Consider the following 24166-nt stretch of genomic DNA (forward strand, 5'->3'; position numbering starts at 1 on the left):
TAAATTTTGTGTCAAACTTGGAAAAATGCATGTCAACTCGCCATGCATTCAATCGTTGAGCTTTCTGCTCCTCATTCAACTCAAGAGCCTTTGGCATCATTTTGGCACACACCTTTCGCATTCCCAAAGTGTCAACCAAAATGGTGCGGACCGTTTCTTTGTCCATCCCAATTTCGTTGGCAATGACGAGAATTGTTAAGCGATGGTCACTGCGAACCAACTGCCAAACCTTTTCGATGTTGGTATCAGTAGTGGACGTGCAAGCCTCCCTGACCTCGGATCATCCTCCACATCCTCCCCACCCTCCACAAATCGCTTGTGCCATTCAAAAACTCTTGTTCTGGACATGGAAGAATCTCCATAAACATCAGGCAACATCTTCAAAGTCTCAGTCGCCGTTTTTCCAAGTTTGACACAAAATTTAATGTTAATTCTTTGCTCAGTCGTCATTCCTTAAATGAACCCCCTATTGCCAAAAAACTCAATCAGACCTCGCACAGCATTTTTTTTCAACAAGAAATTTATCACATTCACTTATGGATCCTGAAAAGCAAAAATAATTGCGATATTGTGTCAAAACAGCTGTTAAACTAATAACACATATTACGCCACACTGCAAAAGTGTTGATTACCGATGGTTAATCGTGTTGCGCAATCTGTGACGTCAGTCCCGTTTCTTTCTAGCCTTACCTCGTATATATATGCGTCTTGCATTTAATCAAGCTGTGCAGACAGATAATGAAGAATGTCATCTTGTCGTCATAAGTGATTCAACTGAACTCCAGCGTTAATTTGGTAAATTTCTTAAAATGGTGACCGTATATTTGAACCCACGTACATTTGAACCCATGTGCATATCCACGGGTTCAATCTATATGCGGGTGTTAAAACCCATGGGTTAGGGTTAGTATGGGTTCAACTATCCGAAAAACAAAAATAAATTCCATAGGTGCGATAGCATACAGGTGCAATTGTCATGGGTTCAGATGTACGTGGGTTCAAATGTAATGGAACCTCTTAAAATATTTAAGTTTCAATTGAGTTTTAGGCGCACCTAAACGAGATATATTGGAATTTTTTTTTTATATAAATTCTTAATGCGGCCAACTATAGGAAAAATTATAGACCCGTTGTATAGGAAGTATTTCTAAGCGGACTAACAAATTGTGGCGCATATGACGCAGGTGGCTTATCAAAAAAGTCGTCAGGATACATACAGATTCGATGGTGCCATAATCACAGTTCACATTATCGGAAATGCATTTGCAACAGCAAGGGTCTTTGACAATTTATTGGACACGAAATGGGTCTATGGATAGTTTTGCAATGTTGTTGTTATCGTTGAGGTTATAAAAAATCGCCTTTCTCGACGACTAATGGACTGATAGAGTTTCAATTTGTGCTTAGAATAGAAGTCGCTAAAACGCTACTTACTTTTGGATTTTTCAATTTGTCTCTAAATCCTATACGCCTCTATATTTCCCACAAATTTTCTATATTTGGGCATATTGCGTCACCATGTATTTGGGCATATTGCGTCACCATTGCGTCGGACTATACCAGCATTTCTTCCGTAACCGCGGACTTGCAGATACCGACGTGAATTGCTACATTGGTGTTTAGTAAATGAAGCTTTCAAATAATCAGGTTAAAAAAATCGAACCCGCTGTTAGTCGATTGACCTTAGCGTTTTTTTGAGTACAATATTTCTTTTTTGAGTACAATATCTCGTTGAAAAGACTATTGATCGCCATTGGCACACAAACGGCAAACTGAATGATTTGATATTCAGTGCAAATTACCATCAAACATGTTGTAATATATTCTATTCATTCCACAAAGTGGGCGGACGTGTACACCCATTGACAATACAAAAGCGGCAGACCGATTCAAAATATCATTCAACGCAAATACCCTTTTCACATGTTGCAATTTTCTGGTTCCCCGACGCATCTAGAGAATGTGTTTGAAGTTCAGGCTTTTGAGGGGAGTTGTCATAAAAATTAGGTGCTAAGGGATAAATTAATTAAAATGAATTTTCCAATTACAATATGAGAGAGCAATATGGACGGACACGATGGTCGCGCATTGGTATTGGTACGGCAATGCCTCTGTAAACTCCGAGTTTAGTGAAAAAAACGGCGCACAAAGAGTATGGATACGGTCAGACAATACGGAATAAAGCTTAAACCCCTTCATTCTAATAAAATATAACAGCAAAACTTTTTGTGAAAAATCTTCTACACACTAAAAATTTGAATTTTTTTATATTATATTTATATATTATTTAACTTTCTAGTAGCTTCCTTATGTCCATTTGCGCCAAAGAAGGACATTTTCCCTCCATGTACACACTTCTCTGAATAACATCACTGATGCTAGTACATTTCAGGTGAACCTTATGTCACAGCAATTTATGAGTTGAAAATCTAGCGTTCAGCTGGTGAGTGTAATATAGAAATTCTCGAATAGAAATTGACTCACTTTCCGAATGAGCTGTGATCATGATGTATATATCAACCACATGAGTAACTATGTATATGCTTTGATGTGTGGCTGTGTATGTACTTCACTTGATTTGGTGTATAGTGGTATATGCACATTTGTTTGGCTCATAGTTCATTATCAATCCTAACAATGTAAACAGTCGTATATTTTCTTTAGTGAGGGTAGGCTTGCACGTAATTGACAAAAATCAATTCCGTAATTACGGCAAAATCAATTACGTAATGACCCCGTAATTGCGATATTTTTCCACGCATTTAAACCTATCATAACAACCAATTGAATCCACTTCTTTTCCGAATGGGACATTGAAGTTGGGTTTTCATATTCTTGGCAGTACTACACGCCATCGGCAGATGTTAAAGACAAATATCAAGGAGTGAATTCAAATTAATTTTATTCTGATTTTTATCTTTTGTGTTAGCTTTGGTTTTCCTTTATCACCTTCGCAAATTAACCGTCCCATTTTTATGCGATCAATTTTATTTTATCATTACCGACACTGGTATACGGTTATTTATGGAAACGATAGTTTTTTAAAACCACCTTAGTACTGAATAAAAATTAAGGGTTCCTAATTTATTAACCAACGACGAGCGTATTCACTCACTCATTTGATTATACTTGCGATTTCCTCGCGACGAAGACTTGTTTTTGCAGCGTCTTCTGCATTATCCGACATTACTGCCTTGTTAGCATTTTATGATAATAAATATTGATGTCGACTTATTGACGATATTCCGATTACCATGCTTCATTTTACATTTAATCATTTCGCGGACTGAATGTTTAAAACATTATTTGCGATAAATTTAGATTAAATATTATTTATTTGAGTATAATTTAAATATCGAACTTATATGATATGCCTTCTCCGAAAATACAAAAGTTATATCGCAAAACAATGCATTTTGTGACATTTATTTTACACTCACGACATTTATTTGCTAACTCAAGTCGGCGATCCTATCGGCCAAGATTGACACAAGTTTGGTCGAGTGCCGGTGGTATTCAAGTAGACGATAAATCAAAATAAGTTGCCGCATTTGGTAAGACAGTTAATCATATATGGCCGAAATATTGAGAGGAATTGTGAAAAACATCATGCGCAAGGCCAAGTCCGGACTGATATATAACGATAAAACCGTTAACAGAACATTCCTAAATTTTATTGTCCTGGGAACTGCCTGTTTAGTATCAAATGAAATGCAATGTTCAGGACATTTCCAAATAGATAATACATTTATAGTAAGTAATACATTTGCAATTTTTTACCATCTAAATCCAGCAATGTAGAAATTCCCACTATTTGAATAAGTATGAAAATAGAATAGGATTCGGTATTCTGGATTCGATTTAACTATTCTAGAATAGTAAATTATTCTACATTGCCCATCCCTATCTACGGTTAAGTTACGGGAGAAGTTAAAACCAGGTGTGTTGGCGTCAAACGGCCCTACTCAGTTCTTCCCCCTTAACTACGTTAATAATTTACATTGACCATGCCAGAGAAGTTGATAATAGGTTAGTGAATGGCAACGCGTCATGCCCTCCTTCACCTACGTAACAAGAGAGAGAAAAACGGCTGCGAATACCGGAACTCTAACTTCTACTTGTTGAGCTTTCATTTTTCGCAATCGACGAAATTGACTGCTTTGAAGAAAGCTCGTTTCAATGCAATAAATACGACTTTACGGAATTCGTAACTTCCCTTCCGTAACTCAAAATAATTACGTAAATCCGTAAATTACGTGCAAGCCTAAGTGAGGGATATAAAAATTTAATAGCTTCACATGGATAAATGACAAACTTACCAAGAGATAATTCAGACAATAATACGAAAAGTTAATCATTGAATTATTTTGCATAAATTATACGAATTAAACATTTCGTCGGTCGCACGCATAAATTGTTTCTGGAAGCGATTTTCAAATGGCTTTATTATTAACTAGTGATTTAGTCGGTGCAATTTATTTCTTTGGTCATGGGTTTTTCTCGACAAATATCATTTTCAAGTCAAATCAACTCACAACTATAAGATGGATTCGAATATTTAAAAGCTAACTATATTTTTTTACAAATCATTTTTTTAATTAGGAGAATCATGCTTTCCGCATGTACAGAAAAGAAAGATGTCCTTATTGATTTGCACAATCCATTAAAGTTTAATTCAAAATCTCTTCAAAATTGTGAATATAAATTAATCGAAGGGTTCAAATGTTAAATTCGAACATTCACAGTGTTTCAATTAGGATAATTGTGCTTTCCGTAAGGTGTATTGGAAAGAAATATGTGCTTATTGGTATATAGCCCAGTCAATTAAAGTTAAATTCAATATCTCTTTAGAATTGTAAATTTTGATCAAAAAGTACGAATGTTCTACCATCTAAAAATGTTCAACTTCATTCCAGAAGTAAACCATGTGAGTTTTCAACCGCTACATTTGACCACATCGAATCAGAGTATGGAGTCAATTTGCGTGAACTTTTTTATAATCAGACTTCGTTCACCAAACTCACTAGCAGTTTATTTCGAATCCTTGCAGGTGATTCATTGATTCTTTTCGGCTATGACAAGCGATAATGTGTAAATCAAACTTATGTGACTTAAGAATCGGTGTAATTCTGTAATTACAATAACTTTTTCGAATGGCCACTTGTTATATTACTCTGTTCAAATTAAAAAAAAAAAATTAATTACCGTAATTAACATCAAAGAGGGTAGAAGAAACCACAGTCAACAAATTAACTATGTCAGGAAAGTTTTTTTTTTGTACACCGGCGGTCAAATCTCATTCACATATAATTATGATCATCTGAATTATTTTTCTATATCGGTGTTATGGATATTTACTTGTTTATGTACATTCAAAACCTCTGTAACTTCACTTAGGTTCAGGCAGTTCATTATATTCCACTGAACTTGATTTGCATTTGACTTGTTATTGCCTTGTTCAGACATAATCTCAAAAGAATTGTAAAATTATTTTTAATGATATTGGCGAGCAATTCCAATTCTGATGCTAAAATAACATATTGTAGTTATTTGTTTTCCCCAAAGAATAGCCTATCTGTAATGTACAATTAGTTTAGTAATATTATCAAAATTACTGCACGGGTGACTTGGCGATTTTGTGTTACATACAAAGCAGAAAACCAGCTTCCCTATAGATTATTTCCGACAATAAATTTGGGTTTGACATGTGTTGTGAGTTTGTGTTGAATTATATACAAACGAGATTGGGAAACAAAATAATAGAGTCAGTGTACCAATCGCCATGAATGAATGTCAACTCAAAGAAAATGATAGGACTAGCTATGGCACAATTTATTGTTTCAATAGCAGGAGCATCGTTATCATTTAAAATTTTAGATCAATTTATTTCTGCATTTAAGTGTCAACATTGTATACTGAAAACATGACTCACCTGCACTTTATAGTAATTGGTAGACCAATGGTACTGCATGTATAGTCCAACACCGCAAAACAATGCTATCACAAGAACGGTATGTTTCATATTTTTCATTCTTTCAAATTTTTCCTGAAAATATTTGGAAAATTCATTTGATAAGGCTGCATCACAGATTTTTTTTTTTTTATCTGAAGTCAAGTTTCCATTATTTTAATTAGCTAATATTTTTCATTTCCGGGATGGGTTTTCTCTATCTCACATAGAATAAAATTTATTTTATAATTTATACATATCAGAGTATAAAAGAGTCAGTTTGGGGTCTAATTTACGGGTCGCAAGTTTACTTCAAATAAAAAGTTTGAACTTTATTTAAATATGACAAGCATACAAGGTATATTCCATAGCAAATAACCTCGATTTTAATTTTCAGTGTAGTTCGGAATTAGGACTATGTATACGTAGGGAGTTCTATAAGGTATATATATGGCAACCTTGCCCATTTAGTTGCACAAAATTTTACTATTAACCCCTGAAAAAGGAAAGCCGATAAAACGATTTGGTGGACCACGGCCACTCGCCCGGTCACTGATCCAGGTCGGACATGAAAATTGTTAACCAGGTAGTCATTCGAGATGAATAGACGCCGGTGCATTTGTGCCAGTAAATATACATTAGCTAATGGAAGAATTTAGACAAGTTAAAGCAACCTCGGATGTAAAGATGTTGGTACAGTAGTGCATCCTTCTTTTGCATTATTCTACGAGTCATTGACTGTTTCAGGACTCAATTTTATTTGCGGCCCGCGAGCGATTTCGTTGCGTTCCTTTGAACGACCCGACATTTAAAAGTTCCAAATTGCCTAAAATTGTTACAATTTAGTTTTAGAAAATCTTAAACGCTTGTACAAAAGTTATGGCCTCTCTATTAATACATGAATTAAAAATTGATCTTAAATTTATTATTGTCTCTACACGGATTCGTGTGATAACAAGAGATGCTATATGGCGCTTGTTTTGTAACAAGTAGCATCAGTTGTATGTCGTTCGAGTTAATTTTGGTTTTCAAAAGTTTTTACCTGTTATATATACTTATTGTAATTGTATTAGCCACCCGGATCGGAAAACGTTTGGTAAGAAATTAGTCTTTTATTGTTGATATATGCTTTGTGACTTAATTGTGTATCTAAGAAAACAGCTGTTCTTTTCCAAGTGTATGAAAAAGAAGCTGATTTATGCATGTGTCTTATTTGTGGATAAAGGGGCTGAGAGTGGCGCGTTCGATACGTTTTCATTGTGTCTCGTCTATATAGATTCCGGGCTATCAAAAGACGTGACACTTGAACGGAAGAATATTTTTCTTCCTTGCGCATCTCAAAACCCATTTGCTCGATATGTCCAGCCAATATCGCAGTTAGTAAAGAATTCAAAGTTAAATTCGTTACGAAACGTGTCATCGACAATTCGACCCAGAGACCAGGACTTCGCCACATCTCGTCTGTGCGACAGTGCCAAATGTGGAATGTGCACGTTCGGAAGCACATTTTGCTGCGAACACCTTGTCTGAAATGCATTACACGTAGAATAAATTTCGTACACGCTTGTCAGATCGTCATTTGGTCGACGTACCACGGGCAAGTTACCATGAAAACATCGCCCTTCACATTAATAGAAAGTAAATGAAAACGATGTATTCTTGAATAATAAAATTAAAAACGCCACATACACATCTCATTGTGGCAGGCCTTTAACGTAGCAATAGAAGGTGCGAATGCGCCATATTTTAAAGATTAATGTTCGAAGGCGGAAATATTGCGACCCGCACGCTACTGGAAATGTGTATATTTGGCCCGCAAGTACATAAAGTTTGCCGACCACTATATTATACATTGACACTAACAGACTTAATATATTAAAATGAACGATATTCTGGAAATTCGATAAATAATATCAACTAAGCTTACTCAATAATTTTATCCAATCAAGACCTTAAAACATGAACGATCATAGTTCTATAAAGGGCACGAAATTTAGTTGACATTACAATAAATACTTGTGAATACATTTGGTTGCAGTGATAAAACCGGGAATTTGTCACAATGTCTTCACTTCGTTCCTGCTTGCAACGAAAGCTTCGACTGAAAGCCCCGATGACGAAAGTATTAGCTACTGCGGCCAAACAATGCACCAAAGCCGGTACTTGGGATGAATGGTTAATCGTTCAACTGTTTGTGGATGGTACAGAGATACACAGCTTAGCGTCAATTTCTAATCATAATTCGACTAATTGCACAACGGTAACTTTCACGTATGGATGACTCTTGATTGGCTTTTAACAATTGAAACTCTGTCGGGAGTATATTTTCCGGAAGTAGTGCTTAACGGTTCGAATTTGCAATGTTTCTCACCGATATGAATACAAAAATAAAATTTGTCACAAGTTACCAAATGCGAGCGAGTTACCAAGTAAACAAATTTGCATGGTTAACTGTTTAATTGTTTCCAAAGAAAGTTTGTGTCGTGAGCACTGCCGTACAATACAAATTGTTGCCATAACCCGACAATGGTTATTTGTATGGTACGGCAGTGATTAGAACGCCTAGTTTCTCTGAAAACGATTATTAATCACAGGGACTTTGATCACCTACTAGGTTCATATTATTACATTTTCAAATTGTGAAAACTGATTGAAGTTACAGTATATCTGACAATTCGTAGTTACGACTGGTACCTCCTTACCTTTCCGACTGAGATCTACAATACATTTTTAGAATGCTGGAGTCCGACTAAACTTACAGAATATCAACATATCTGGGAAATCCCATGCTATTGCCTCGTAAAATATGATTATGTGTGATGCTAAGTTATCTCCTTTCCCTAAAGACAGAATAGGAACCCCTTTGCCATCAAACCATTATTCATTGTACCCGAAGAAAGTGTACCCTCATATAACAAGCGTTGCCAAATTGAATCCAGCGAAAATTTCGGTGGAAACAAATTCGATGGGTATTTCAGTAAAGAAAGCCTATGAAGCATGGAGTGTTCCTATGGAGTTCCTTGAAAAGAGTATAAACTATACGGAAGCGGAGACCAACAAAGTCTAATCTTCCTTTCAATCTCTTCATGAAATCAATTTTAGAACTGATTATGAATTCGTACGGATGAATTAAAATATCGCGTAGTTAAATATGTTTTCCTAAATTTTAGGAAATTTGTTGTGAATCTTTAAATAAATTGGAAGATATCAATAATCTGGCAACCTGTTCTTAAGTTTATACGGACCACATATTCTTTATAATATGACCTCATATATGATTAAGTGTGATTGTGATGCCACAAGCATATAACATAATGAATGTGACTTAGTCATTGTTACATCAATGGTAGTGTTCGACATTGGAATAACCTCCGTGTATTAAAGTTTTGCAAGATTTTCATAAGGCACTACAGTGAAAAATGACCAAAATAAATTCCGATTGTTATTAAGATATAAACATTAGTCTAAATTTCCAACTATTTATTTGCGTATCACCAATCAAAGGAAGCTGTATATTGCGAGTACGCACACAGCTGAAGCATAACGAGCAACTCGGGGTACCATTCTAAAGCGAACTATATTTCACTGATCATTAAAATCTACGCTAATAAATACAAGACATATTTAAATCTAATTTACAAGACATTTTTATAATTTAAATTTATAGCATCGTAGCCAAACGATGTTACTGTGATGATATGCGCAAAATTTTTCAATTCATATCAAGAACACAATGGTCCGTGAATCGTTCTTACGAGCGGCGTCCCTGAAATGGCCGAAAATCGGGGCGGGTCCACGCATTTCTGAGACGGATTCAATATTAGGCCTTGGTTAATTTTAACGAGTTCTTAATCAATTCCATTTTTCATTCTTAACGCCTATATGGTATGGTACTTTACCTCTATGGAGCTCCGTAGTAATTTTTTTAGCTGAAAATAAAATCTAAATATCTAAAAACGGGAACTTAGTAAAAATATATTTCACTAGTATACTCGCTAAATATCATACTTATCAGCAAACTCACTGAACTAATATTTAATGAGTTACATGACTTCACCTGATGTTCACTTTGAACTATTGTGGGTAAAACGGACACGTCATCGAGTTTATTTTAAGCTCTTACAGCTACTCACCAGCGCAAACTTATTATGAAAACGCCTTCAACGCCTCACAAACTAACGTAAAAAAGCAAAGAAATTGATTATTACCTTTTTAATTGGTGTTTGGGTCGCACAATTGTGGTTGAAAGTCACTATAACAGTAAATACCCAATTTTTCGCCGCTCTGAAATCGAACTTTTAAGAATATCGCCTGTCGTCTGCCAAGATTTGCGATAATGGCGGCGTATTCGCTCCAGTGAAATTTCCATTGGTCACGTAACAAACGAGTATTGAAACCTCGACCGATCCTCTCATGGTGTCGCTGTGAGATCAAATCGAAACAGGTGTCCGAATTACCCCGCATGTCCGTTCTCCCCCACCCTACTATATACTACAAATAAAGCAAAATAACCTGAATGTAGTTCTAAGCGCGAAAGAAGTCGCTTGGAACTCTGCTAATAGTCATATTTTCACTTTCAATTGGTATCTCGGCACTTTGTTTATTTTGTTAACCATTAGAATATATCAGCGTATTTCCATTCTTGCTCACACAGTTTAAAAATTATTTATTTGTAAATAACTCTCGCAGCTCAGGTCGAGCCATCGTATACAAATGGATCATTCAAAAGAGATGAAGGTATTGTTGAATAGTTTTGAAATAATATTCAGATATGGTTACGATTTTACGAGAAGCCTTTCTATCCTCGCTATACAAGCAAATATATACTCAAAGAAGAATTCATACCTGCATAAATTTTTTTTCTATAGTTACTTTATAGGGTTTGGTTCCGAATCAATTTACGTAAGAACATCTCCTACTTTTTAGTAGGTTTGCTCAAAATGAATGTGTCGATGAATCTAGCCACCACAACTTTGCCTTTGCCGTTATAGTCATTTTCGAGACAAGCGCTTGGTACATGGTACTAACAATACAGCTAGTCTGTTACGTGCGTAGTTCTTCTTTACAATATATATACGATACTTTGCGAACCATACGGCGCTTTTTTATTATCGTGGCCCTCTTGCTCGAAAAGTTTAACTTCGCGGATCCCCTTTATTAACGTTTTTTTTCTTTTTCAGAGGTTTAAATAAGTCGAGGTAGGGTTGTCCAGAACGAATCGAATATCAAAGTAATCGACTACTTTTTCGTCATCTTATGGGTGTGTACAAATGCAAACCGAACGAGATGACGATATATGATTACTGAGGTCTACCATATCCTATAACAGGGTCGTCCAACCCGTGGCCCGCGGGCCATATGTGGCCCGCGCTGTATTTTTCAGAATTGAATAAAAAAATTAAGTATAACTTTTATTCGAGCAATTTAGTATGAAAAGATATGAACAAACGAGTTGTTTATTTTCCTGAAATGTGCTCTGGCAGCCCTTTCAAACGAGCCATGAGTGCCATTTTGAATCGAAACCAACTGGGAGGAGATATCAATATATAACGCCGCCGTAGTTGCTACGTACATACATAAAATCCATAATACATACATAAAAGTGAGCTACTTTGTGGCAGAAATATTCGCAAAACAATCGAAGCCGTTTTCACATTAAGAATTCGTTCAGCAATGTATTGTTAGGGTTACCAATGTTTTATGACCGGAAATAAAAAAGGCGTTTGCAAAAATAAGCCTGTCAAGACAGGCATACGATAAAACGCATCCGTATGTAGACACATTGAAAATCATATGCTATTGCGTACAATTTATATAAACCCATCTGTCAGCCCATTTCACTTTCACTCCCCGTATCTCAAAAATGTCTCTGGGACACTAAAGCAATGAAGACACTGGGGCTTTGTACATGTGGCATACGGCATTTGACAAAGAAAAAAATGACTTTCAGTATAGTTTGTCAAAACGAGTTATAACATGTAACAGCCAGTTTATTGATATGGGAATCGTGATGCGAAGTTTTTCTTTATAATCTTTGCTTTTTACAAGCTTTACTCGGAACATACAACAATTGCAACAAGGTCTTTAAAAAACATAAAATAACGTTTCTTGTTATCAGTGAAACTCATGTTTAATTCGAATATTTACCTTCATATACGAACCAATGCTTTACGTGGAAATGCTTGGATGGATATCCGATAACGATTGAAAACAGCGTGACCAAAACGAAAAAAATAGGGATTTTAAACAATCTGTGGAAAACTATAGAAAGCGTAGCTTTGAAAGAATTACCACTTTGTGACGTCAACTCTTTTGACAATATTATAAAAAAATTACCGTTCCAGTTGGGAATACAATCCAGTAGGGAATACTGCAATACTTTCAGCAGTAAAATATCATCTTTGGCTGCAATGTACAGACACGATTCTTGCGAAATGACCATGATATATGCTTGTCAGGCTCCCTAACAATCAAATACGAATCGGAGGATCGATTGGCAGAAGCTCGGCGGAGTATTGAAACATGACAAACAAATGACTCTCAAATTTAAGTAACTTGGTAGTGCTCATCAGCTTATTTTAAAACGATATAATATCATCTACTGGCGAATGGTGTTAGTTTTTGATGCATTTAAATTCTGTTCACTTCAGGTTGGCTAGACAAAGGAAAACGGAAAGAAAATATTAAAGCAACAGTCAGATATGGGGTCTCAAAGTGAACGATACGCCGTAACTGTCTCTTCAGTCGGAGCGGCGCAAATTCTTCCTAAATATTGTGACATCACAACGGGTCAGGGGAAAGTCGGAGAAAAACCAAAATCGTAAAAGTAATAACCTCACTTGAGACACTTCAATATTTAAATACAGATTATTTAAAAGGGATTACCAAAAAACATAATAGAAAATATCATCACCGACAGAAATTTAGCAAATCTCCCGGTATAATAAGTCAATTATTTCATTTCATAAATGTCTCCAATTTATTCTTTGCAGTATTAGAAATGGAATATCGTCAATACATACAGATATGAGGCAGTGTATCTTAAGATAGTTGTTATAGATTGTCTTTAGAGTCTTTGTTGTTTCGAATAGACAGGCTGAAACGTTAGACCAGGGTCGTCCAACCCGGGGCCCGCGGGCCATATGTGGATCGAAAAACGTTCTTTGCCAAGTGTATAAAAAAGAAGCTGATTTATGCATGTGTCTTATTTGTGGATAAAGGGGCTGAGAGTGGCGCGTTCGATACGTTTTCATTGTGTCTCGTCTATATAGATTCCGGGCTATCAAAAGACGTGACACTTGAACGGAAGAATATTTTTGTTCCTTGCGCATTCCAAAACCAATTTGCTTGTCATGTCCAGCCAATATCGCAGTTAGTAAAGGATTCAAAGTTAAATTCGTTACGAAACGTGTCATCGAAAATTCGACCCAGAGACCCAGGACTGCACCACATCTAGTCTGACTCTGTGCGACAGTGCCAAATGTGGAATGTGCACGTTCGGAAACACATTTTGCTACGAGCATCTTGTCTGAAATGCATTACACTTGGAATAAATTTTGTACACGCTTGTCAGATCGTCATTTGGACGCAGGTTACCATAAAAACATCACCCTTCACATTGATAGAAAGTAAATGAAAACAATGTATTCTTGAATAATAAAATTAAAAACGCCACATACACATCTCATTGTGGCAGGCCTTTAACGCAGCAATAGAAGGTGCGAATGCGCCATAATTTAAAGATTAATGTTCGAAGGCGGAAATACTGCGGCCCGCGCGCTACCGGAAATGTGTATATTTGGCCCGCAAGTACTTAAAGTTTGCCGACCACTGTATTATACGTTGACACTAACGGACTTAATTTATTAAAATGAACGATATTCTGGAAATTTGATAAATAATATCAACTAGGCTTACTCAACAATTTTATCCAATGAGATCTTTAAACATGAACAATCATAGTTCTATGAAGGGACACGAAATTTAGTTGACATTACAATAAATACTTGTAAATACATTTGGTTGCAGTGATAAAATCGGGAATTTGTCACAATGTCTTTACTTCGTCCCTGCTTGCAACGAAAGCTTCGACTGAAAGCCCCGATGACGAAAGTATTATATAGCTACTGCGACCAAACAATGCAACAAAGGGATCATTGGGGTACTTGGAATGAATAGTTAATCGTTCAACTGTTTGTAGATGGTAGAATTTATTAATAATCTGGCAACCTGTACTTTAGTTTATAAGGACCACATATTCTTTATATTATGACCTCATATATGCTTGGGTGGGATTGTGATGCTACAAGCATATAACATAATGAATGTGACTTAGTCCTTGTTACATCACTGGCGTTGTTGGACACTGGAAGATCCTCCGTGTATTAAAGTTTTGCAAGGCTTTCATAATGCACTACAGTGAAAAATGATCTAAAATAAATTCCGATTGTTATTAAGATATAAACATTAGTCCAAATTTCCAACTAGCCTATTTATTTGCGTAGTAGCAATCAAAGGAAGCTGTATATTGCGAGTACGCACACAGCTGAAGCATAACGAGCATCGTGAAACTTGGGGCCCCATTCGAAAGCGAACTATATTTTTTACTGACCAAGAAAATCCACGCTAATATATACAAGACAATCTATTTCAATCTAAATTACAAGACATGTTAATAATCTAAATTAATAGCACCGGTGCCAAACAATGTTACTGTGATGATATGCGCGAAATTGTTCAATTCATATCATGAGCTCAATGGTCCGAGCGGCGTCTCTGAGAGGGGGCCCCGGGACGAGACCGCGCATTTCTTAGAAGAATTCGATATTACGCCCTCGTTATTTTTAACGAGTTCTTAATCAATTCCATTTTTCCTTCTTAACGCCTATATGGTATGGTATTTTACCTCTATGAAGCTCCGTAGTAATTTTTTTTTAGCTGAAAATAAAATCTAAAAACATGGGTAATTAACCACGGGAACTTAGTAAAAATATATTTCACTACTTTACTCGCTAAATATCATATTTATCAGCAAACTCACTGAACTAATATTTAATGAGTTACATGATTTCTCCTGATGTTCACTCTGAACTATTATGGGTAAAACGGACACACGACGACATCAAGTCTATTTTAAGCTCTTACAGCTACTCACCAGCGCAAACATATTATGAAAACGCCTTCAACACCTCACAAACTAGAGTAAAAAAGAAAAGAAATTGACTATTACCTTTTTAATTGGTGTTTGGGTCGCACAATTGTGGCTGAAAGTCACTATAACAGTAATACCCAATTTTTCGCCGCTCTGAAATCGAACTTTTCAGAAAATCGCCTGTCGCCTGCCAAGATTTGCGATAATGGCGGCGTATTCGCTCCAATGAAATTTCTATTGGTCACGTAACAAACGAGTATTGAAACCTCGACCGAAGCTCACATGGTGTCGCTGTGAGATCAAATCGAAAAAGGTGTCCGAATTACCCCGCATGTCCGTTCTTCCCCACCCTACTATATACTACAAATAAAGCAAATTAACCTGAATATAGTTCTTAGCGCGAAAGGAGTCGCTTGGAACTCTAATTATAGTCATATTTTCACTTTTAATTGGTATCTCGGCACTTTGCTTATTTTGTCAATCACTGGAATATATCAGCATATTTCTATTCTTGCTCACACAGTTTAAAATTTTTTTTTATTTGTAAATAACTTTCGCAACTCAGGTCGAGCCAACGTACAAATGGATCATTCAAAAGAGATGAAGGTATTGTTGAATAATTTTGAAATAATATTGAGATATGGTCACGATTTTACGAGGAGCCTTTCTGTCCTCGCTACACAAGCAAATATATATATTCTCAAAGAATTCCTACCTCCATAAATTTTTTTTTCTATAGTTACTATATAGGGTTTGGTTCCGAATCAATTTACGTAAGAACATCTCCTACTTTTTAGTAGGTTTGCGCAAAATGAATGTGTCGATGAATCTAGCCACCACAACTTTGCCATTGCGATTATAGTCATTTTCAAGACAAGCGCTTGGTACATGGTATTAACAATACATACGCTAGTCTGTTACGTGCGTAGTTCTTCTTTACAATATATATACGATACTTTGCGAACCATACGTCGCTTTTTTTTTATCGTGGCCCTCTTGCTCGAAAAGTTTAACTTCGCGGATCCCCTTTATTAACGTTTTTTTTCTTTTTCAGAGGTTTAAATAAGTCGAGGTAGGGTTGTCCAGAACGAATCGAATATCAAAGTAATCGACTACTTTTTCGTCATCTTATGGGTGTGTACAAATGCAAACCGAACGAGATGACGATATTTGATTACTGAGGTCTACCATATCCTATAACAGGGTCGTCCAACCCGTGGCCCGCGGGCCATATGTGGCCCGCGCTGTATTTTTCAGAATTGAATAAAAAAATTAGGTATAACTATCATTCGAGCAATTTAGTATGAAAAGATGTGAACAAACGAGTTGTTTATTTTCCTGAAATGTGCACTGGCAGCCCTTTCAAACGAGCCATGAGTGCCATTTTGAATCGAAACCAACTGGGAGGAGATATCAATATATAACGCCGCCGTAGTTGCTACGTACATACATAAAATCCATAATACCAGTGGCGGCGCGTGGTCATTTTGACAACCGGGGCAAGCTACTGCGGGACCAAGTCATCCCCATCTACGAGGACAGGATGAGCGCTGTAAGTTCTCCCATCATTTTATGAGTATAAAAACCATTCCATCGGTAACAACCAATCGGCAAAAGCGACAATTTTTAACGATAAGAAAGTGTCTTTAAAACCGGTCCAAGTCAAGGGATTAATAAATATAGACATAGTTTATTTTGAAGACTCTTTCAAAAGGAAAGGCAATATTTACCCAGATAAATACAATGACATATTAACAGAAACTTCGGGAAAGCAGACAAAACCTAAAATAAGGTTTAAAACGTTACGATGAAGAAAGGAAAGTTAATGCAAAGATAAGGACATGCGTCGCTCACTCATAGATATATATGCTGCTAGACTTCTACTGCTTGAACATATATGCAACACGCCGCGGTTTCTTGGAAGCAAAATGCTCAATAACGCGCTGGTTAAAGTCATGCATCCCAGAAATAACGTCTCTGTGAATGGATAAAACAGCCAAGGAATTTAATCTATCTTGCTTCATTGTGTTTCTAAGATACGTTTTAATACGCTTCAGCGTGCTGAATGTTCGCTCTGCGTCGGCGGAAGAAATACTCGTCGTCAAAATGATAAGGCCCAAGACGTTCTACCTCTAATTTTTGTTCCACGGCAGCAGCGAAAACGGAGTGCGAAGTAGTGCATCAACCTTATTCATTACGAGGTCTAAGGCTAAGAAATGCGAAGTCGGAAAGAAGTGAGGAGCTCAAAAGGAATTCGGAAAATCGAAAGCAAATGGACTAAAGGTCCCTAACTGATTCAAATAGCGAAACAAGCGACAAAAACGAAGGCGAGGAAACTATCAACTCTTCAAGCAACCAACGAACGAGAAGGAATGCGTGAATATGTCAACACGTTGTTGTAAGAAACGTCGGCATTGTGTCGTCATAATTTCGGGGCTAGCCCCGATGATTTAGTAAAAGAAACAGAAAACAAACGAGACAAACGCGGCGAGTGGAAGATAAAAGAGAGAATACGATATACAATGAGCAACCGGGGCAAAATCGGCGTCGCCCCGTCGACGTTCGGTGAAGGCTTTGCGAGCGAAAAATGAACCATGTCGGGAGAATATGGCTAGTGTAGACAGTCTGTGCAACCGATATTGAGGTATTTGTCGAATATTTTTTATTATACCGAAAAAACAACCGGCGCATTGCCCCGGTTGGCCCTATTGACGCGCCGCCGATAATACATACATAAAAGCGAGCTACTTTGTGGCAGAAATATTCGCAAAACAATCGAAGCCGTTTTCACATTAAGAACTCGTTCAGCAATGTATTGTTAGAGTTACCAATGTTTTATGACCGGAAATAAAAAAGGCGTTTGCAAAAATAAGCCTGTCAAGACAGGCATACGATAAAACGCATCCGTATGTAGACACATTGAAAATCATATGCTATTGCGTACAATTTATATAAACCCATCTGTCAGCCCATTTCACTTTCACTCCCCGTATCTCAAAAATGTCTCTGGGACACTAAAGCAATGAAGACACTGGGGCTTTGTACATGTGGCATACGGCATTTGACAAAGAAAAAAATGACCTTCAGTATAGTTTGTACAAACGAGTTATAACATGTAACAGCCTGTTTATTGATATGGGAATCGTGATTCAATATACATATAATTAAAATGTTCACACAAGTTTTTCTTTATAACCTTTGCTTTTTACAAGCTTTACTCGGAACATACAACAATTGCAACAAGGTCTTCAAAAAACATAAAATAACGTTTCTTGTTATCAGTGAAACTCATGTTTAATTCGAATATTTACCTTCATATACGAACCAATGCTTTACGTGGAAATGCTTGGATGGATATCCGATAACGATTGAAAACAGCGTGACCAAAACGAAAAAAATAGGGATTTTAAACAATCTGTGGAAAACTATAGAAAGCGTAGCTTTGAAAGAATTACCACTTTGTGACGTCAACTCTTTTGACAATATTATAAAAAAATTACCGTTCCAGTTGGGAATACAATCCAGTAGGGAATACTGCAATACTTTCAGCAGTAAAATATCATCTTTGGCTGCAATGTACAGACACGATTCTTGCGAAATGACCATGATATCTGCTTGTCAGGCTCCCTAACAATCAAATACGAATCGGAGGATCGATTGGCAGAAGCTCGGCGGAGTATTGAAACATGACAAACAAATGACTCTCAAATTTAAGTAACTTGGTAGTGCTCATCAGCTTATTTTAAAACGATATAATATCATCTACTGGCGAATGGTGTTAGTTTTTGATGCATTTAAATTCTGTTCACTTCAGGTTGGCTAGACAAAGGAAAACGGAAAGAAAATATTAAAGCAACAGTCAGATATGGGGTCTCAAAGTGAACGATACGCCGTAACTGTCTCTTCAGTCGGAGCGGCGCAAATTCTTCCTAAATATTGTGACATCACAACGGGTCAGGGGAAAGTCGGAGAAAAACCAAAATCGTAAAAGTAATAACCTCACTTGAGACACTTCAATATTTAAATACAGATTATTTAAAAGGGATTACCAAAAAACATAATAGAAAATATCATCACCGACAGAAATTTAGCAAATCTCCCGGTATAATAAGTCAATTATTTCATTTCATAAATGTCTCCAATTTATTCTTTGCAGTATTAGAAATGGAATATCGTCAATACATACAGATATGAGGCAGTGTATCTTAAGATAGTTGTTATAGATTGTCTTTAGAGTCTTTGTTGTTTCGAATAGACAGGCTGAAACGTTAGACCAGGGTCGTCCAACCCGGGGCCCGCGGGCCATATGTGGATCGAAAAACGTTCTTTGCCAAGTGTATAAAAAAGAAGCTGATTTATGCATGTGTCTTATTTGTGGATAAAGGGGCTGAGAGTGGCGCGTTCGATACGTTTTCATTGTGTCTCGTCTATATAGATTCCGGGCTATCAAAAGACGTGACACTTGAACGGAAGAATATTTTTGTTCCTTGCGCATTCCAAAACCAATTTGCTTGTCATGTCCAGCCAATATCGCAGTTAGTAAAGGATTCAAAGTTAAATTCGTTACGAAACGTGTCATCGAAAATTCGACCCAGAGACCCAGGACTGCACCACATCTAGTCTGACTCTGTGCGACAGTGCCAAATGTGGAATGTGCACGTTCGGAAACACATTTTGCTACGAGCATCTTGTCTGAAATGCATTACACTTGGAATAAATTTTGTACACGCTTGTCAGATCGTCATTTGGACGCAGGTTACCATAAAAACATCACCCTTCACATTGATAGAAAGTAAATGAAAACAATGTATTCTTGAATAAAAAAATTAAAAACGCCACATACACATCTCATTGTGGCAGGCCTTATTTGGTTCCAATTCGTCGCGAAAGCTCTTCGTTAAATTTCACAAAATCGTCGTGTTGAAAGGTTATGGATATTTTCCTGTTTATACCCCAAGTCTGAAATAAAACAGCCAAAAACAGTATGATATTCCATGTTCATATATCAAGTGTTGATATTAACATTAAAGGATGGTTAAGCATTGCTAATCCACACTTGGTGGGGAATTTCCACTATTTAAACGCGTGACTATAAAATAAAATAGAAACGGAACATATATACCATAAGTAACGGAAAACTGGAACAAGTAAATAATAAACGAGAATATCGGTCGGAGACCGAAGACTTATCGATCTTAGATCGGTAATTAGTTAATAACTCGCTAATTATACGACATAATTAACCCAAAATCGATAGGCGTCTGGTCCGAGGTAAGGTGCATGCACATGCAAAATTTGGAGCAGATTCAACCACGCGTGAGATATCGCGTTCATCTAACAGACACACACACACACACACAGACAGACAGACATACATACAAATACCTATCAATATACTTACCGATCTTAAGATCGATAAGTAATAAAAGTAAAATGGATACAAATGTTTGATAGACCATGTTTGAAAGATTGATCTCCTGCGTTCATTAGTCATTTCACCCGAAGAAGTTGAAACCGGGCGTGTTAGCGTCCATCGGTCTTAACACAATTCTTCCCCCTATCTACGGTTATTATGTACATTGGCCATGGCCATGCTAGATAAGATGCGAGAGAAGTTGAAACCAGGTGTGTTGGCGTCAATCGGTCTTAACGCAATTCTATCCCTTATCTACGGTTAAGTTACGGGAGAAGTTAAAACAAGATGTGTTGGCGTCAAACGGTCTCAACGCAATATTATCCCTTATCTACGGTTAAGTTACGGGAGAAGTTAAAACCAGGTGTGTTGGCGTCAATCGGTCTCAACGCAATTCTATCCCTTATCTACGGTTAAGTTACGGGAGAAGTTAAAACCAGGTGTGTTGGCGTCAAACGGCCCTACTCAGTTCTTCCCCCTTAACTACGTTAATAATTTACATCGGCCATGCCAGAGAAGTTGATAATAGGTTAGTGAATGGCAACGCGTCATGCCCTCCTTCACCTACGTAACAAGAGAGAGAAAAACGGCTGCGAATACCGGAACTCTAACTTCTACTTGTTGAGCTTTCATTTTTCGCAATCAACGAAATTGACTGCTTTGAAGAAAGCTCGTTTCAATGCAATAATTACGACTTTACGGAATTCGTAACTCCCCTTCCGTAACTCAAAATAATTACGTAATTCCGTAAATCCGTAAATTACGTGCAAGCCTAGTCTGTGCGACAGTGCCAAATGTGGAATGTGCACGTTCGGAAACACATTTTGCTACGAGCATCTTGTCTGAAATGCATTACACTTGGAATAAATTTTGTACACGCTTGTCAGATCGTCATTTGGACGCAGGTTACCGTAAAAACATCACCCTTCACATTGATAGAAAGTAAATGAAAACAATGTATTCTTGAATAATAAAATTAAAAACGCCACATACACATCTCATTGTGGCAGGCCTTTAACGCAGCAATAGAAGGTGCGAATGCGCCATAATTTAAAGATTAATGTTCGAAGGCGGAAATACTGCGGCCCGCGCGCTACCGGAAATGTGTATATTTGGCCCGCAAGTACATAAAGTTTGCCGACCACTGTATTATACGTTGACACTAACGGACTTAATTTATTAAAATGAACGATATTCTGGAAATTTGATAAATAATATCAACTAGGCTTACTCAACAATTTTATCCAATGAGATCTTTAAACATGAACAATCATAGTTCTATGAAGGGACACGAAATTTAGTTGACATTACAATAAATACTTGTAAATACATTTGGTTGCAGTGATAAAATCGGGAATTTGTCACAATGTCTTTACTTCGTCCCTGCTTGCAACGAAAGCTTCGACTGAAAGCCCCGATGACGAAAGTATTATATAGCTACTGCGACCAAACAATGCAACAAAGGGATCATTGGGGTACTTGGAATGAATAGTTAATCGTTCAACTGTTTGTAGATGGTAGATGGTAGAATTTATTAATAATCTGGCAACCTGTACTTTAGTTTATAAGGACCACATATTCTTTATATTATGACCTCATATATGCTTGGGTGGGATTGTGATGCTACAAGCATATAACATAATGAATGTGACTTAGTCCTTGTTACATCACTGGCGTTGTTGGACACTGGAAGATCCTCCGTGTATTAAAGTTTTGCAAGGCTTTCATAATGCACTACAGTGAAAAATGATCTAAAATAAATTCCGATTGTTATTAAGATATAAAAATTAGTCCAAATTTCCAACTAGCCTATTTATTTGCGTAGTAGCAATCAAAGGAAGCTGTATATTGCGAGTACGCACACAGCTGAAGCATAACGAGCATCGTGAAACTTGGGGCCCCATTCGAAAGCGAACTATATTTTTTACTGACCAAGAAAATCCACGCTAATATATACAAGACAATCTATTTCAATCTAAATTACAAGACATGTTAATAATCTAAATTAATAGCACCGGTGCCAAACAATGTTACTGTGATGATATGCGCGAAATTGTTCAATTCATATCATGAGCTCAATGGTCCGAGCGGCGTCTCTGAGAGGGGGCCCCGGGACGAGACCGCGCATTTCTTAGAAGAATTCGATATTACGCCCTCGTTATTTTTAACGAGTTCTTAATCAATTCCATTTTTCCTTCTTAACGCCTATATGGTATGGTATTTTACCTCTATGAAGCTCCGTAGTAATTTTTTTTTAGCTGAAAATAAAATCTAAAAACATGGGTAATTAACCACGGGAACTTAGTAAAAATATATTTCACTACTTTACTCGCTAAATATCATATTTATCAGCAAACTCACTGAACTAATATTTAATGAGTTACATGATTTCTCCTGATGTTCACTCTGAACTATTATGGGTAAAACGGACACACGACGACATCAAGTCTATTTTAAGCTCTTACAGCTACTCACCAGCGCAAACATATTATGAAAACGCCTTCAACACCTCACAAACTAGAGTAAAAAAGAAAAGAAATTGACTATTACCTTTTTAATTGGTGTTTGGGTCACACAATTGTGGCTGAAAGTCACTATAACAGTAATACCCAATTTTTCGCCGCTCTGAAATCGAACTTTTCAGAAAATCGCCTGTCGCCTGCCAAGATTTGCGATAATGGCGGCGTATTCGCTCCAATGAAATTTCTATTGGTCACGTAACAAACGAGTATTGAAACCTCGACCGAAGCTCACATGGTGTCGCTGTGAGATCAAATCGAAAAAGGTGTCCGAATTACCCCGCATGTCCGTTCTTCCCCACCCTACTATATACTACAAATAAAGCAAATTAACCTGAATATAGTTCTTAGCGCGAAAGGAGTCGCTTGGAACTCTAATTATAGTCATATTTTCACTTTTAATTGGTATCTCGGCACTTTGCTTATTTTGTCAATCACTGGAATATATCAGCATATTTCTATTCTTGCTCACACAGTTTAAAATTTTTTTTTATTTGTAAATAACTTTCGCAACTCAGGTCGAGCCAACGTACAAATGGATCATTCAAAAGAGATGAAGGTATTGTTGAATAATTTTGAAATAATATTGAGATATGGTCACGATTTTACGAGGAGCCTTTCTGTCCTCGCTACACAAGCAAATATATATATTCTCAAAGAATTCCTACCTCCATAAATTTTTTTTTCTATAGTTACTATATAGGGTTTGGTTCCGAATCAATTTACGTAAGAACATCTCCTACTTTTTAGTAGGTTTGCGCAAAATGAATGTGTCGATGAATCTAGCCACCACAACTTTGCCATTGCGATTATAGTCATTTTCAAGACAAGCGCTTGGTACATGGTATTAACAATACATACGCTAGTCTGTTACGTGCGTAGTTCTTCTTTACAATATATATACGATACTTTGCGAACCATACGTCGCTTTTTTTTTATCGTGGCCCTCTTGCTCGAAAAGTTTAACTTCGCGGATCCCCTTTATTAACGTTTTTTTTCTTTTTCAGAGGTTTAAATAAGTCGAGGTAGGGTTGTCCAGAACGAATCGAATATCAAAGTAATCGACTACTTTTTCGTCATCTTATGGGTGTGTACAAATGCAAACCGAACGAGATGACGATATTTGATTACTG

The 24166-nt window shown here is 36.8% G+C and overlaps 1 protein-coding gene across 10 annotated transcripts in view; it reads right to left on the bottom strand.

Moving 5' to 3' along the window:
• Positions 1-24166, bottom strand: part of LOC120328321 (carbohydrate sulfotransferase 9-like) — a 40934-nt gene that overhangs the window by 6394 nt on the left and 10374 nt on the right. For 2 of the 10 annotated variants that reach the window (XM_039394769.2, XM_039394770.2), the window contains exons 2-3: positions 5933-6046; positions 5359-5469 (exon numbers count right to left, since the gene is read on the bottom strand). In XM_039394769.2, coding sequence (XP_039250703.1) covers positions 5359-5469; positions 5933-6046 — 225 coding nt within the window. Of the gene's footprint in view, positions 1-5358; positions 5470-5932; positions 6047-8652; positions 8942-10158; positions 10307-10795; positions 10817-24166 lie in introns of those variants that run through there. The other 8 variants (XM_039394775.2, XM_039394773.2, XM_078114502.1 and 5 more) reach the window with 7 other exon arrangements.

Source organism: Styela clava, chromosome 7 (assembly GCF_964204865.1).
Source record: "Styela clava chromosome 7, kaStyClav1.hap1.2, whole genome shotgun sequence".
Taxonomy (NCBI): domain Eukaryota; kingdom Metazoa; phylum Chordata; class Ascidiacea; order Stolidobranchia; family Styelidae; genus Styela; species Styela clava.